Source organism: Onychomys torridus, chromosome 5, assembly GCF_903995425.1.
Source record: "Onychomys torridus chromosome 5, mOncTor1.1, whole genome shotgun sequence".
In the NCBI taxonomy this organism is placed as follows: Eukaryota; Metazoa; Chordata; class Mammalia; order Rodentia; family Cricetidae; genus Onychomys; species Onychomys torridus.
In genome coordinates this window covers 68,493,184-68,509,944 of record NC_050447.1, presented here as the reverse complement: position 1 = coordinate 68,509,944, position 16,761 = coordinate 68,493,184, and the positions used below count along the sequence as shown (strand labels likewise).

At 39.7% G+C, this 16,761-nt stretch overlaps 1 protein-coding gene across 19 annotated transcripts in view; it reads right to left on the bottom strand.

Annotated features, from left to right (window-relative positions):
- Positions 1-16,761, bottom strand: part of Celf2 (CUGBP Elav-like family member 2) — an 859,694-nt gene that overhangs the window by 16,232 nt on the left and 826,701 nt on the right. For 16 of the 19 annotated variants that reach the window (XM_036188412.1, XM_036188400.1, XM_036188409.1 and 13 more), the window contains one exon: positions 5,084-5,203. In XM_036188412.1, coding sequence (XP_036044305.1) covers positions 5,084-5,203 — 120 coding nt within the window. Of the gene's footprint in view, positions 1-5,071; positions 5,204-16,761 lie in introns of all 19 variants that reach the window. The other 3 variants (XM_036188399.1, XM_036188395.1, XM_036188406.1) reach the window with 1 other exon arrangement.

Below are 16,761 nucleotides of genomic sequence, written 5' to 3'. Positions count from 1 at the left end.
TCAGCAAGTGCAGAGTAAGCTAAGAGGTGCGGGCCAGAAGAGGGCCTGCTGCGTCTGCTCTAGGCTCTTATTATGAAGAACTCTATTCTCTTCCAGTCCACTCATGCAAATGAGCACTGTTAAAGAGCTCAGAGATAGTTTATCCTCCTTATTACTCCAAATGATCCCCCAGATACCAACTAATCACATTTACCTCACTGTGTCCTTTCTTCCCACTCATTCCTCTTGTTACGGTTGCCAAATGACTGGAGAGGAATATTCGTTTTCTCTCTTGGTTATGTCTTGTCCTTACTGCTCAGTATGTGTGTGAACTTCTGAGAAGCCTAAAGGACTACGTGGAACAATGTGGAACAACTAGTTCTTTCAGTTCACAACGGATGTTAGGGATATAGATTATCAAGCTGTGGACTCAATTCCTTTATAGGAGGGAATTCTGAAAGGAAATTGCCCTTCTCCCAGGCTGTGTGGTGTCATGTGCACACAGAACCTTTGGAACTCTGGGTTGCCCAGCTGCCTGACATGGGCTGAGGCCTAAGTTCCACTCTAATGAATACCTCCAAATCTAACTGTCACGCTTCATAGCTTGTCTGATAAGGGCTGTAGAGTTCCCATACACTGTCACAGAAGTCCCATACAAGGGCTCTACTTTTGTTATGTTCCACTTCTTAAAACAGAAACAGAATGAACTTCATATTCTCAAATATTGAAGGTTTCCTGACTAAGTAGAGTATGGGGGAGGCCTGCAACTCCAGCTCTCTCGTCCATCCCTCTGGGTAGTATTTGTCATGGCTGTTGTGTTCTTGCACTATGCTCTAACAAAGACCTACTTTCTGAAAGCTCAGCTTGCTTCTACTGCTGCTATGTGTGTGGAAGAAAACTCCTAGCCATATGTACTTGGGGACGGTTATATGAAGGCAGGAAGTAGTTGGAGTACAGATGCCAAGGTAGGGGGAACTGGTCAGGGACTTATACAGAGAAGAATGAGACAGCTTGGTCTTCCCAGCCGAAGCGTCCCTTTTCTAGAACATTACGATATTCTTGAATAAAGAATAAGGGGGAGTTTTAAAAGTTCTTTCAAATACAAATGCATTTAGAATATTTATACTGTCCTGGAAAATCTGGAGGCTGTGTGTTGGCCAAACTCAGGGAGCATCTGAAGAACAGTCAGAGGAGGATTTCAATTTTTGAGAGTAATTCTTAATTACCTGATGCTATTCTACATTAAATAATCATGGTACCAAAGTTAACACTGAACAACTCGGCTGCTGGCATCTGATTACCTCTAAAAGCCTTGGACAATAGAACAGAGATATGAAGAAGGTTTAGTTGAATAAACTATTTCAATTATTTCAATGTAAAAGAATAGGGCTTTTCTTTGAGAAAGCTGCACGATCAGTTCTTTCCCCATTCATCTAAATTCTCCTGTGTGCTATTTCGACAGAGAAGGCTGGAGAAAATGATGGGTGAGACAAACCTCTATAAGGAAGTCTGGGCAGCTAGCCCGACACTACAGTTGGTATGCAGCCTGATTACTCAGTCTTAGACATTCACTCTTCAGACCCAAGTTAAAATGACAGACACGCCCACAATTATTTTTGTGAGCATCATGGAAACTGTACTGAGAAAGCAGAACTAGAAGTGTGCCATAAAGTAGAGCACATTTAGTTGCAGGCCACTCTTCTAGGAGATAGATCACATAAATAAGAGAGAAAAAGTAAAATATTTCTTAGAATAGGTTTATGACCTACTGACTGAGGTAAGTTTTCCTTTGAATAGATGATGTGTACCCTGCTAAGCTATACCTTAATAAATGAGGACGTGGGAAAGATATCTGGAATTAGGGAAGGTGGATATCAATGTAGTTATAGTTGTACTTCCATGCTTGCCTATGTTGGTGCAATCACAAATGCAACTGTGATTGGGGTGTTCTGGTATGGAATGACATTCACCTTCAGAAATTGCTAGCTTACAGATTAAAGCAATGACTCCACATGTAACTAAGAGCAGTATAAGCTAGGGTTATGTGTCCAAAGCCTCTCTTCTTTTCTTCACACAAAAGAATTTCAAAATCACTTTTCACCAAGTGCTTATGACTAGTTACAGTAGAACAGTCATCATTTCAAGGACATCATGTTAAGCTATATGGAAGAGTAACACTTTAAAAAAAGAAAAGGAAGGGTGCCTTTTCACTTACATTTAGAACTAACCAATCAGATAGAGGCTCTCGATTAGATATATGTGCACAAAGCATTTTTCATCTTAATTTAGATATTAATATATAAAACATCCATGGAATCCTTGAACTATCAGATGAAAGATCTGAATAACCAGTGTTCTTTTTGATCTCGTTGATTCTGGATTTACCTGTACAGGGCTAAACTTTTATTTTGCTTCACTCATTAATATATAAGGGAAAGGAAAGAAAAGGTTTTTCAAACAGTTTAACCTAGCACCTTATCAATGAACCGTTTTAGAGAGGGGTTGACCCTCTGGCAAGGAAGAGGGCCAAGTCTAGGTCAGGATGCCTCATCTACCTCCTTCCTGTCTGCTGCTTTGTTCATGGAGAATAGCTGGCTCTGTTCAGAAAGCCAGGATCCTCTGTGTACTGTGGCCACAGGACCAGACAATGACCATCCTGGGGCACAGCTGGGAGGAAACAGAACACAAGCTGTCATGAACTGTTTTAGGAGCCGACTGTCTAGAAAAATATTTCTTGATTACCTTGAGAGAATTATTTGCAACAGGTAACCACATAATTTCTGTGGAGGAGAGTGCACCAAGAGGAAGTTCTCCCCTAAAAGAGTGCCCCGTCATATTTCACCTGAGACAAGTGTTAGCTCCTCTCCCCAGCTGATGCTGAGGCTGCAGAAGAGAAGGCACTAGCAACACAGAGATCAAAAGGATGTGTTTCCATTGGTGCATAACTTTGGTTTAGTCAAACATTTTCTTCCTGGTTCACACTGACTGGTAGGTAGGGATATGTAAAATTAAAAAGTCTTTCCTAACTTGCCACAAACTATGCATATTTCTATTAGCCCAATTGCAAAGGATGAAAACAACCCAATTTGAAACTGCTGTCCTTGCCAGAGCAAACTGTGTTACATGTGACCCCACACAAGGACTAGCTGTGGTTTCTCATCATTCACCACACTTCCCCTCACAATAAAGATGGGAAAAGCCTAGCAACACAAAACAAAGCAGGCGCAGAGGCACACGACACGGACAGACGGGAGACACACAGCAGTCATGAGCACGTGCTGAGGAGGACAACCATTCCCACTGGCCTGTGACTCTGCAGACCAAGGACAGGCAGGCGATCAAATCAAAGTCCTTGTTTGAGGGGAACTAGGTCCTGGGGCAAGAGAAGCAGCATGAGGGATGTGTGCACACACCCGAGCTCAGGGGAAGGGTCAGTGGAGGGGCACTGCTTCAGGACAAGGTCAAAAAGAGGAGCTGCACCAGAACCGGGCCTCGGGCCCCCAGGCTCCTAGGTGGCTGCTGGAAAATGTAAAAGCTGGAGGCAGTTTTAACTGGAATAAAACATTCTGGCTGTCACAAGGTTACCAGGCCACGTGCTATATGCTAATTAAGAGCCATCACATGTGGAAAGAAACTCTTTTTTTCTTTATGGTGAGATAAAACTCAGTCTGTTTTTTTTTTTTTTTTTTTTTTTTTTTGATTTTTTTTGCCTTCCTAGAACATCTAAATGAAAGACTTAATAAAACCTGAACATTATCTACTTATTAAAATATGGTTCACTTTCTTATGAGGATTATACAAGTTAATCTTTATGTAGATACATTTGAGAGTTGAAACTCTTTCACTACATTTGTTATTTTTTGTATGTGAATGTGTGTGTAAATGTGTGTGCATGTGCGTGTGGACGTTAGAAGACAACTTGTATAAGGTCGTTCTCTCCTTCTACCAAGTGGGTCCCCAGGAGTTGAACTCAGTTCATCAGGCTTGGCAGGTAAGAATGCTGCTGCTCCAACTTTGTTTTTGCAAATTATTACTTTTTGAAATTTTAAATGTAAATGAGGATTTGGGATTTAAAATATTGTGGTGTGGCTACTCAGTAAAACAGTTTATTACTTAATAAATCATGGCTTAAAGTGAGGTAAATGGCCAGGACCCACTTATTACAAATTTAAGCAGTGCTTAGGCCGTCTGGCAGATAACTAGGTCCACAGTGTAGAAACTGTGTTGGCAGTTCTGGGCCTCCTGGGCAACCAGGGTGACCAAATGGATGGGCAGGTAAATTAGATGTCCTCCTTGTGGCTGAGGCTCTGTTTCCCTAGTGCAGAAGCCCACCTCAAACTTGATTCTCAAGTGTGACTCATCCTCAGGCCTGGGCACTATTCCACATGCATCTGAGTAACACAACAGTTTGCTGTGTGGGGCAGAGGCTTTCTAAATGGGTTGGTTTGTTTCAGAATCAAGTGTAATTTGCTAACCTATTTGTCAAATCCTGTGCTGTCTGACACGGTAAAATGACACTCCTTTACAGTCACTGCTGTAGAGGCACCCACATCTCCAGGCACTCAATTGCATTTCTGGTTTTCCAAGGACTAATTTTTTGCTTCCCCACTTATCTGGAATCCTTGATTTTTCAGGCTGGAGGCACCTTTAATATCATTTGACCCAGAATTTTCAATTTTCCCATGGAGACTAGGCCAGAGAGGGGGCTGTGATTTGCCTGAGCTCTTACAACTGACTGGCAGTAGAGCTGGACATTTGCTCCCCAACTTCCACTCTATTAACTTTTCTATTATAACACCCTGCCTTGCAGCAGGGCTGCGAAAACCAAAAACGAAACCAAACTCTTGGAACCTGAAACTATCTGTCATAGTCTAAGGATTCGGACTTATTGTAGACATTGGAAAAGAGCGGGGGCGGGATGCGGTGGGTTATTTTGAGGGAAAATCACAGGGGAAGCTGTTGCCTGTTGGACCATGTGCTCCTCCATCCCAAGTGTTAGTTCTCCCTTTTCATATCCTTTTTTGGTCAATTCTGGCTGACCATTTTCTGGAGAATTTGGGGAAGGCTGTCCACCAGAGCAGCAAATACTCACTGTTTAAGGTACCTGCTAGTGCATTAATATTATTCAGTCCGACGGTGGCTCCAGCCAATCCTTGCAGAGTCCCAAGAGAGGTCAAGGAATTCATGGCTGCACCAGCAGTGGAGTTGGGGGTCGAAGCAGCCACTGTGAGAGAGAGAAAGGGAGAGGGAGAGAGAGAGGGGGAGAGAGAAAGGGAGAGAGAAAACACAAGGTAAGAGCTGACTGGAATGGAAAGAATCTGCTGTCACTCTACAGGCTGACCTGGAGTCACTTAAACACCACATGTGTGATTTTCCCTTGAAGTTGTTCTGTAAAAGGGCCTTTGGCACTTAGAGTGTGTAACTGAAGAGATCACATGTGGGCTGGGTTCGTAGCTCAGTGGTCTTCAGCTTCATTGAGTAAGGCCCTGATTTCGATTCCTGACTTTGCAATAGCCCACCACCATCTGTTTTGCCAGCACAATCAATGAATATGCTGCTTTCTGTTTCCTGGGAGAAACTTTGAGTGACAACCTGCAAGTCTAGGGTATGCCCTCAGTCCCATTGTAGGAGACTCTCAAGTTTGTATTTTTACTATTTTGCTCACCAAACTTTCTTTATCTAAATTGCTCTTAGATTTATAGTCACCGTATGTTACATTGTAATTTATATTTCCAGAAGCATCAGTATGGTCATTTCAATGTTAAATTGCAATTCTAATTTTTAAAATCCTTTAAGTTTCTCTAAACATATTAGCTTTACTTCCTTTCTGTAAATGTGCTAATAGTTCTAATATCTGAGGCCATGGATTGATCTAAATATATTGTCCAACTCTGACTCTGCTGTTTAGTTTTTAAAAAGATTTGTTTTTACTGCTTATTTATTTTTATGATTATGTGAGTATATGTGCATATGTATGTTGGTACCTGTTGAGACCAGAAGAGGGAGTTGGATCTGTTGGAGCTGGAGTTAGGGGCATTTGTGAGCTACCTAACATGGGTAATGGTATTCAAAGCCCAGTCCTCATGCTAGAGTATCAAACACTCTTGGCTGCTGAGCCATTCCCAGCCTGATTCCTACTTTTAGTCCTTGGTTTAACTGTATTTTATGATTTTTGAATGTGAACTTTAATATTATTTAATATTATTGAAAATTTTTTTTCTGGAAATCTTTGAAGTCTGGGTTGAAGATGGGTCTTTTCAGGGATGATTTCCATTTGATTACATAAGTATTAGAGGAAAAGGCAAACCAGAGAACTTTTCAAATTGCTTGAGGATTTTGACCACCCATGTAAATTAAAGCTCATGTGAAGGCCTGTTTACTACTATAAATCAGAGGGAAATACCTATAGTCCTTCTCAGCACTAAGTTTATCTCATACTAACAGGTCAGCCTTTTGGGGTTCCAGAGGTGTAATGAGATGGTCTCCTACCAGGTACATCAGATAGGCTACAAACTTCTATTCTATATGCAATAAATAACTAAGAAGCCAGTCTGGAAGTGACTGAGGAGGACCAGGATCCAGATTTGTTCTATTATCTATCTAAAATGCCCACTTGTTAAGAAACCATCATAATAAACACCAAGAAATAAGATGTGATCATACAGGGCAAAAGAGTAGACAACAGAGACCCAGACATTAAGACTTAGCAGGGGGAAAAAAAATCAAAGAAGGTATTTAAAAGATACTCAACTAAAGGAAATCCTGCTTAAAAAATGGAAAAAAAAGGCATGACAATAATGTTCATCATCAAAAATATCAACAAAAAGACAAAAAATGCAAACAAAGGGAAATTCTGCAGTTGAAACATAAACAGCTGCAATGAATTAATTCACTCTAGGGCTTAAGAACATATTTAAGAACAGGTATAAGAGTGAGTGAACTTTAAGCTATCAAAATCTAAACATTCTGAAGAACATATAGAAAAATAAAAAGTGAACACAGCATCATAGGAATGTGGTACACTGTTGATCATGCCAACATATATGTAAAGCATAAGGCAAAAGGCGATAGTAGAGACTAGAAAAATGTTTCAAAGCACAATGACTAATAATTTCCCAAATCTGATGACAGACATTGACACATTCAAGAAAACGAACCAATTCTACATATGATAAACTACTCAGTCACAAAGAGACCCAGATCCAGATATGGGAGTGCAAATGCTGAAGGTCAATGACAGAAAGGAAATTCTGAAAGTAGCAAAAGAAGAAAAACATCACACAAGGGATTCAGGTAAGACTCACAGTTGACTAATCAGCAGAGTCAATGCGTTTACAATGGGACATACTCAATGATGGAGAAACACACAAACTGTCAACTAAAATTATATTCAGAAAAATTATCTTCCAAACATGGGAGAAACAATTCCCTGATTAAAAAAACAAAACAAAAACAAAACAAAACAAACAACAACAACAACAAAACAGAACTATTGCTTCATAGGTATCAAATCTGTCTCATAAGAAATAATCAAATTCCTTAGGTTTATGCAAGAGATCTTAGATAGGAATCAATATACACACACACAGTGAAAGTAATTACATAATTATAAAGTATAATAGATTTTAACTCTTCACTAAAATGAATTGGCTAAAATGTATATAACTGCATGATTAGGTATGTGGTATAAGAAATGTAATCTATTTGACAATAACCAACAAAGGAGGAAGATGGAGGGAAATTCTATCAGAAAAAGGAACTTAGATACGGAGAATGAAGAGAACTAGAAATTGTAAATAGGGTTATAAATACTCTATAAATACAAAGAATTACTACCTTCTCTCCTTTATTCAGTTTCTTTAAAAGATGTAAGATTATATAAAGTAATTATAATACATTGCTAGGTTTTTAACATACTGTTCATATAAAAACACTTAAAAGGTCAAAAGGGAAGGAATTATATAGGAGGAACATTTCTTTATCCTACTGAAATTAAGACTATAAATCAGAAGTATGTTCTGATAAGATAATTTACAGTAATCATTAAGGTAGTCAAATTTGAAATCAGGAAAATAATCATTAAATAAATTAACATTTTGATTTAGTAAATATTCACTTAATGTGAAATAAAACCATAAAACTAGAGAAATAAATAGGCATGTGAAAAAAAGTAAAAGGACACACCCAAATTCAACCTTATTTATAAAAATATTAATTGATGACCATACTGTACTTACCAAAAATCCCCAGCTGAGGTTTAACTATGCTAAGTAAGGAGGCACACTTAAGATTCAGAGACAACTTGAAAATATAGATGCCCCTTGACTTCCAAAAGAACAATGAACCCATTCAAAACAGGAAATATCCTGTGTTGGAAATGTATTTGCTACAACACCCTACTGGACATTCTGATTCAGTGACAGAGCTAAGACACCTGGTATTTCTCGTGACTGTGGCTGACTGGCCCTGTCACTCACTGTTGTGCATACATGGAAAATACTGAACCCACTAGCTCAGGAGTAGATCACAGCTCAAATTTTGAAGTTATCGTTTCCACTGACATATATTGCTTTCAGTCCATTCTAAAGTGAAAAAGTCAGCAGTGGATTCATAAGTCTGTTAAAGAACAGAAAACACATACCTGCTAATAGCAGCTGTAAGAAGATATATTGGCCAGACTAATAAGAGACTAATATATAACAACACTGAAGAGAAAAACATTAGCCTAATCTCTCGCATTGCAAAGAAGTTTCATGTATTTTCACAAAACCTGTATTTCATCAGGGACAAAGAAAATTACCAAGAATTTGTCCTGATGAATGTAGCCAGTACAATAACTCAAGTGCCCATCAGAAGACTGACTTTAGTCAGAGCTTGAGTTATCTTCCCTTTCCTCACACTCCTCAGAGCAAGGAGAAGTGAATGGAAGAGAACGGGCTGAGACATGGGATAATCCTCATACAGCAGCAGTTCAGGGAATGAATAGAAACAAACCTTGGAGGAGGTATGGAGGGGAGGAAATCTAGTCATTGGTCATCTGAGAAATGTGTAACTACTGTTCATATCAGACAGATCTTACACTTGGCTGCCAATTACACCAACTAGAAGAAACAAGGGTCTGCAAACACAGTCAAGCTGCAAAGACTTTAGGTTCAAACTGTTCCCCCAAGCTTTGTTTCTTTGTTTTCATCATTTTAACTAGAGATTAAACAAAAACAAACAAACAAACCAACCCAGCTCAATGTCACTGTAAAGATTACTTGTCTTTGGTTCTCATCATTTACAAACGGAAGATGAAAGGAAGGGAACAAAGAAGAGCACCCCCCCCCCCCCCCGACTTTTCAGTTTAAACAACTATGGCTAATCTTGATGGCCAGCTTGGCAGGATTTAGAATCACCACAGAAACAAACTTTTGAGCATGTCTTTGAGGGATTTTCCTGGATTAGGGGAACTGAGGTGGGAACATACACCCTAAATGTGTACAGTGCTGGATTGGATTGAAAAAAAGTAAGGTGAACACCAACACTGCTCCTTGTCTGCTTCCTGACTGCAGATGCAGTGTGACCAGCTGCCTCATGCTCCTGCACTGTGGCTTTCCTTGCCTTTATGGACTAGAGCCTCAAACTGTGAGCCTAAACCACATTTCCCTTTCCTAGGTTGGCTCTGTAAGGTATTTGGTTCCAGTAACAAGATAAGTAACTAATAAATCATCTTTAACTGTTGATGACATCATGGCTATTATTTTATTCCTGCTGGGTGGCCCTCCTCCTCCGCCTTCTAAAGAAGTCAGAGGGTGCCATGTGTCAAGGTGTTTGCCCACTGTCTGTGGTCAAATCCAGAGGACACAACACAGAAGGAAGTAGACTCATCAGCAGCTTACTTCACCTTAGAGTTTCATTTAGGGGTAAGAGAGAGGATGACTTTGGAACTGGCAGATCCTATGGCTCATGCATGATTTTAAGGGGTCCTTTAGGTCTGATGGGTGAGTCTGAGAGGAAAGGAATAACACATTTCCTCTGCTTGCTCTTGTGTACACAATTCACAGCTCCAAAGGTAAACAGTCAGTTTTTCTAGAGAGAAACTCATTAGAGACAAATAGAGTACTCCATTGTCAAGTAAGCCTGGATTTATGGAACAAGAGAGGTAGTGAAAGAGCCTGGGGACCACAGGACTATTTTGTCATGGGCAATAAACAAACAGGGTGCCAGTCATAGGTCTGTTTGTACCTTGTTTTTCTACTTAATTTAAAAACACTTGGGGCTGAGTATAGTAAGTAGATTGAATACAGTTTCTCATTTCATTGAACTCTGTTCTGGAAATCCTAATAGAAGGCAAAGAACAGGTACAGAGTAGAATAAAGTATGAAAATGTGATAAGTCACCTGCATGAAGTGTCTTAAAGTGAGAGGACTCCATGTATACTGTGTCATTGGCTGAGACTTTAAAAATCAGCTCTAACTTTAGTTGCAAAGTGATCTTTCTATTACATATGGAGCTGCCTTTAAGAACCTTCTGAATTTTAACAATCTGTTTAAATTCAGATTTGTCACAGGGCCAATCTCAGTCAAGCACTTAAAAACTAAATGTTTGGCAGATGCACAATAGACGAAAAAGATCCTCAACACAACATAGGAACAAATTGAATGACATCAGCCCACATATTTTCCTATTTCAGTGTTGGCACACTGGCAATGGGCTGTCTTGGGTTACTGCATTCTGTCCACCTAAAATTCTTTCCAGTCTCTACTGGGAGCCATTATCTTTTACTTTCTCACAAACACTATTTAAAAAATTCCAAAAGAGCGCTCAGGAAAGGTATAAATGTTGGCTCATTTTCCAAGAATGCTTGTTGGTGGGAGGCTGTTTCATTTCATCCAAGAGTTTGCAGAGTAACTAACATAAGGAGATATCTAAATGGGGCCCAGCAATGTTTGCTTCACCTTGTTTATACAGCGGCAGTGATAATTTTCATACATGGCATTTGAAACCTGCTTTACCACAGGTTATATCTTACCAGCCTATAGATGTTTAGACAAGCTGGCTAACAAGGGAAGAAAATGAAACACAGTGACAAAAGTCTTGTCTTTATTAGCTCATGTTGCAGACACAGTCTGTACCCTTTTGTGAAAACTGTGTCTAGGGTAGTACAAAATTCAAGAAGTGAGACAGTCAAAGGAGACTGGTGGTAAGGATAGTCACAGAATTTCTTTGCTCACCTGACTAGATGTGTTCCTTACTGTAAAAATTCCACACTGAGAAATTCCTAATACCAACCCCAAAGGAAGGAACCTGATGGCTTGACTTCAGAATTTGTCCTGAGTACACAGTATATCCAGGAATTTATTGGTTCAGATGAAAACTGTGGGTTACAAGACAGGCCTTTGTGATTCACAAAGACAATAGTGTCAGTAGATTCCCTAGAAGAACTGCTGTCTACTATGGCACTCAACTCTCTAGTTGTCAACACTAACAATTAACAAATCTCTCAGACATTCTTTCACTGTAGGTAGATCCTTTAACACAACTTGAAAACTAGTCAGAAGTCGTTTCCTTTACTTTAAGGATGAGAAAGCATAAATTAAGGTATTAAATAGATTGACCTAGTTAATACACAAGAGAGGTACGGATGGCAGCTAGAATTCCAGCTGTGAACAGGGTTCACTTTTTCATGCGGCTATAAACAGAAATCTTTCTTGATTTCTTTTTTTTTTTTTTTCTTTTCTTTTTGGTTTTTCAAGACAGGGTTTCTCTGTGTAGCTTTGCACCTTTCCTGGATCTCGCTCTGTAGACCAGGCTGGCCTCGAACTCACAAAGATCCACCTGCCTCTGCCTCTACAGTGTTAGGATTAAAGGTGTGCGCCACCACCGCCTGGCTCAGAAATCTTTCTTTAACCAGCCCAGATATTAAGGTAGGATTAGTCATCACTGTTAAGAAAGTTTAATATGGGGCTAGGGGTATAGATCAGGGATAGAGCACATGTTTTCCACATACAAGGATTTGTGTTTCAATCTCAGCAATAAATATTTCAGTTTGTTTTCTTTCAAAGGCGATTTGTCCCAGAGATAAAAGCCTGTTTTCCTTTTCTTAGTTTTTCAGAGATGAAAGGACCATAACTTTTGCACTCACTGACCATGTTCACCACAAGGGCACTGAACTGAAACAAAATGCCATGGAGCCTTGATAAAGGCCTTCTTGTCTGTTCTCTTTCTATCCTGGGTAGGAAATAAGCTCTGGTTCCAAAAGACTATGTTTCGAGAAAGAGACAGGCAGAACAGCATTCTCTCCTGTGATGTCCAAGCTTTAATTCCTTGAGCCTGTGAACATGCTAGACGACATGACAAAGATGAACTAAAGATGCAATTACAGTTGTTAGTTGGTTGATACCAAAATGGGGATATTTTCCATATTATCCTAGTGGGCTCCTACAAGTGGACGTAGGAACTGGAAAAGGAAACTCCAGGAATATGGCAGCATGAGGAGGATTTGGCCCGAGGTCCCTGGCTCTGAAGATGGAGACAGGCCAGGAGGGAAGTCAAGTCAGTGGCCAGAAGCTGGAAAGGGGATGAAATGGGACCTCCTCTAGCACTTTTGGAAGGAATGCAACTGGCTAATATACTCTGGTGTCAGTCCAGTAATTATGCTTGATTATTTATCTGTAGAACTTTAAGATAATGTATTTTTGAAGCAACTATACTTGTAATTAGTAACAGAAATACAAAACTCATTTTCACCAGGAATGACACTAATAATGATGGCAGGTAGTATTTTTTGAGTGCATACCAGGGGCTAGGCATTGCAAATAATGGAACTAGTATTTACATGTAACTCGTTCACTATAGAGGCTCAACACTATGTTGACACTGAACTTAAAATCCTATTTTATGTTTTGGATGGACCTCGTGGATACCACAGAGACTTACTTATGGAGGCAATGAATTTGCTTGTAGATCCTAGATCCACCTTTAATGTTTTTGGCTCTGTTTCTTCTAATCTGTGAGATATTAGGCAATCTCTACTTAACTGAGGCTTAGCATTAATTCCCAAAGAAGAAGTAATTTATCTCTGAGAGAGGGCATGGAAAGCAGATGGGTGGCACTGGTTTGCTATATAGCAGGACATGAATTTGTTGGGAAACCTTTGGCCATTCTGTCCTTAAGAGAATTCACTACCATTTCATCATTCTACAACACTTGAAGATTCAAATCTTCCTTACCCCTTGGTAATGGGATGAACAATGACAAACTGCAGCTTTTACTGCTAAGTTACTTAACAAGAAAACCATCCCCCTCAACTCTGTGTGTGTGTGTGTGTGTGTGTGTGTGTGTGTGTAGAAAGTTGAAAAAATAGGAAAAGTTTAAAAATGTAATATTTAGTTTACAAAGAGAAAACCAAGGGATGAAACAGTTTTAGGTTCTGACATTAAAAAGGTATTCTATGTAGCTCGAGAGATCCAAATTAGAATCAGTGGATGGAAGTTATGAAGTGACGGATTTTGGGTTAATATGAAGGAGGCTCATCTGAGAATAGACATCTTCTAAAGTGAGGGGAGATGTCCCAGAGACATATTGCTCTTGCTTGTAAAAATTCTGAATGCAGGGACATGGATAATTATGTATGACGAGCTTGCGGCAAACCTTGGAGCTAGTCCTGGTAGCCTCAGAAATCTCTTCAATGAGCTTTTTAAAAGCACTTCGTTTTTTACTAGTTCCAAACATGGCTGTCATCTCCAAAATGAGCACTCCAATGAGGTAGAATTCTTACAGTTCAAGGCAAAACTTTGGGAAAGTTTTTAATTTCACCTCTCACAGCATAAATGAAAATGTACAATGCAGCTCTATTTAGACAATATCAAAGATAACTATGTAACTTTATGACTCATTATGCTGCTCCTATTTGTAGTTACTGTCTTCTCTCCAAGGGATGTTTACTAGCACATGCCACTCCAATTCCAAAGGAACAACCACAAAGGCCAGCTTTTTTGTGGTGTAAACCCAGAAGCCAGTGTTGCTGAGATGTTATCTGGGCCATCTGGTCAGAGTTGTCCTTTTTTTTTAATTTTTTTTTAAATTTTTTATTTTTTTAAGGAACAGATAGCTGTAACCATATATGCACTTAGTGATAAAGGTTTTTTTTTTTTTTTTTGTTTATTTAAAGAGGTAATTAGGACTCCCCACATGACTCTTGGGGCTCACTTGGATCCACTACATACTCTACCTGTAGGGAAGGGCTCTCAGAAATCTGATTCAGAAAGCCACCTTCACTCTATCTCTGCATGAATGACTGACTTGGAACCATTGGTCTTAGGGATGTCTGATGTAATTCTATGAGTTTCCCTTAGAACCATGAAGTGAAGGTTTATGGAGAGAGGTCAGGTCTGGTTTATGACAAGAAAGGAGAACAGTTGGGAGTTTGGGAAAACGAAGAATTAAAAAAACTGTAATAGCCGGGCAGTGGTGGTACACACCTTTAATTCCAGCACTTGGGAGGCAGAGGCAGGTGGATCTCAAAAAACAAAACAAATAAACAGACAAAAAACTGTGATACATGTGGTTTTGTTCTATATATTAAAAAATCCTACCAGAAGGCAAGCATATTTAAAAAATAAGGATTTTTGCCTGTTTTAATTTCCTAGAACCTCAAGAATAATAACACACAGTAGGTACTAACTAAGCACCTGTGAATGAATGAATGAATGGAAGGCTGAGGTAGGGGGACAGGATAGCTTCACCCAGTTTTCTTATAGCAGAGCAGATCTGCAGACCTTAGACAGGCAAAGACCCTCATTTCTCTTTAGGTAGTAGCCTTATTGAAGGGCTCAGTGAAAGACTTATCCAACTTTCTTTCTGCTCTATGCCAAAGAGAGTAAAAGTATTTAAAACCAGAACTGATAAAGCCAGATGCTCTCTTAGTGTCACTAGCAGAGGGCTAGAGACACTCTCATTCCTGACCCAACTCTTCAGAGGAAATGAGTAGATATCTCTACTCAGTTTCCAAGCAGCCACTCTTCTTGTGCAGAAGCAGGAGATGGGAGGCCCAAATCCAAGGCCATTTTGTGACTTCACGTGCTCTGAGATTCACTGGAAACACAAAAAGAAACTTCACTGTTGCTTTCTTATACGCTATAGGTGGGACATTATGGAGCATTCTTCTTTGGGGAAGTCTGACTGCTGAATGCTAAGGAAGAGTCTATACTTAATCCTTCTAGAGAGTCAGATTTGCCAAGGAAGGTAGAGGAAGTACCTGGTAGGAGTTTGTTGACCTTTCACACCTGCCACTTCTTTACTGAAGAGTCCTTTTTACATCAAGACAATCCTTTTACCTGTGTATTTGCAGGTCTTACATAGCACAACTCTACACACAGGGAAAACACAGTTTTTTCTATTGACCCTCTTCCCTACATTTTCCAGGCAGCAAGAGTTTTCTTTTAAGCTACATAAAACAGTATTAATAGAAAAGAGCAAGAATTGCCTTCAGTGCATTCATTAACCACTTTCCACAGAATAATTAGATAGTGAAAGCACAGTGTCTTTGTGGTTTAGGAAACAAAACAGTTGCAAACACACAGAAAATATCTGCTCAGTGTAAGTCACTGGGGCCTGTGGTTGCTGGTTTGCCTCTGATAAGCTTGGATGCTTTATTCCAATAGTGCAGGAAAACAATGTGAGGGGCAGCATAGTTATGCAATGACACAGGCACTATCATTATTAGCTAATCACAACCCGAGGGCATTAATGAAATACTGAGTGGCTCATCTCACATGGGGCCTAATTATTCTCCAATAACTGTACCTCTTATTTTAACTTATTTCTGAACAGATTCTTGGGAAGAGAGAGGAAAGGAAGGGGTGATGGGAGGAGGAGGAGGAGGAAACCGTGCTGTTGGACAGCATACACTGTTCCGAGTTAGTGTTATCTCATTACTTGACTGTCTGTGGTGGCATGTGTTTTACCCCATGGGCACTGCCCATTCACTGGGAAGTGCATACGGCCTGGGACTCTCTAGAACACCAGAGAGGAAAATTCAGTCTCAGGACTAGATTGTGACTTGATTTTCAAATGTTTTATCCCAAGAGCCAAAATTTTGGAAGAGGAGAACTGATGTGGACAAATACCATACTTTAATATACAAAGTAGTCTCAGTGATTTCATCACTTTAATTTTCATTTTAAATGCCTTTTGGAACTCTCACTAGTTTATTTGAAAAAAAAAAAAACCCTATTATAGTAATTGTCAATAAACCAGGTATTATCTTTGGTGTCTTCTCCAGTCCCATAAAGACACACTTGAGGACAAAAATGGCCCTCGAGGCCTTGAATTTGAAAGAGTCAATTTGTATAATTCTACCATATATGGATCTTTTAAGAATGGAGTAGAAGAAAGAGAACACTGAAATTTCATAAATTTTGCTCCAATGAAAAGTATAAGCCAACTGTGGCGGGGCGTGCCACGTGACAGTAACTGGGACGCTGAGAGAGGCAGAGGCAGTGGCAGTTAGCTCTCTGTGAGTTCAAGGGCAGCCAGGGATGCACAGTGAGAACTTGTCTTTGAAAAAGTACATTCCCCTTCTTGGCTGCCCCCAGACAGACATGTGCTTTTACAAATGGTCATGGATACAGGCTGAAAATGATGTTGGCAACTGCTGACTGACAAGGCAAGAAGATGGAAATACAAAGATCCAGAAATACAGATCTTGTTTCCCAGAAACTCTTGTTTCTAGTCTTTCCCAGTCTAAAAATAACTCTCAACACCTGCTGGTAAAACATTCTTCCCTTCAGAAAAACT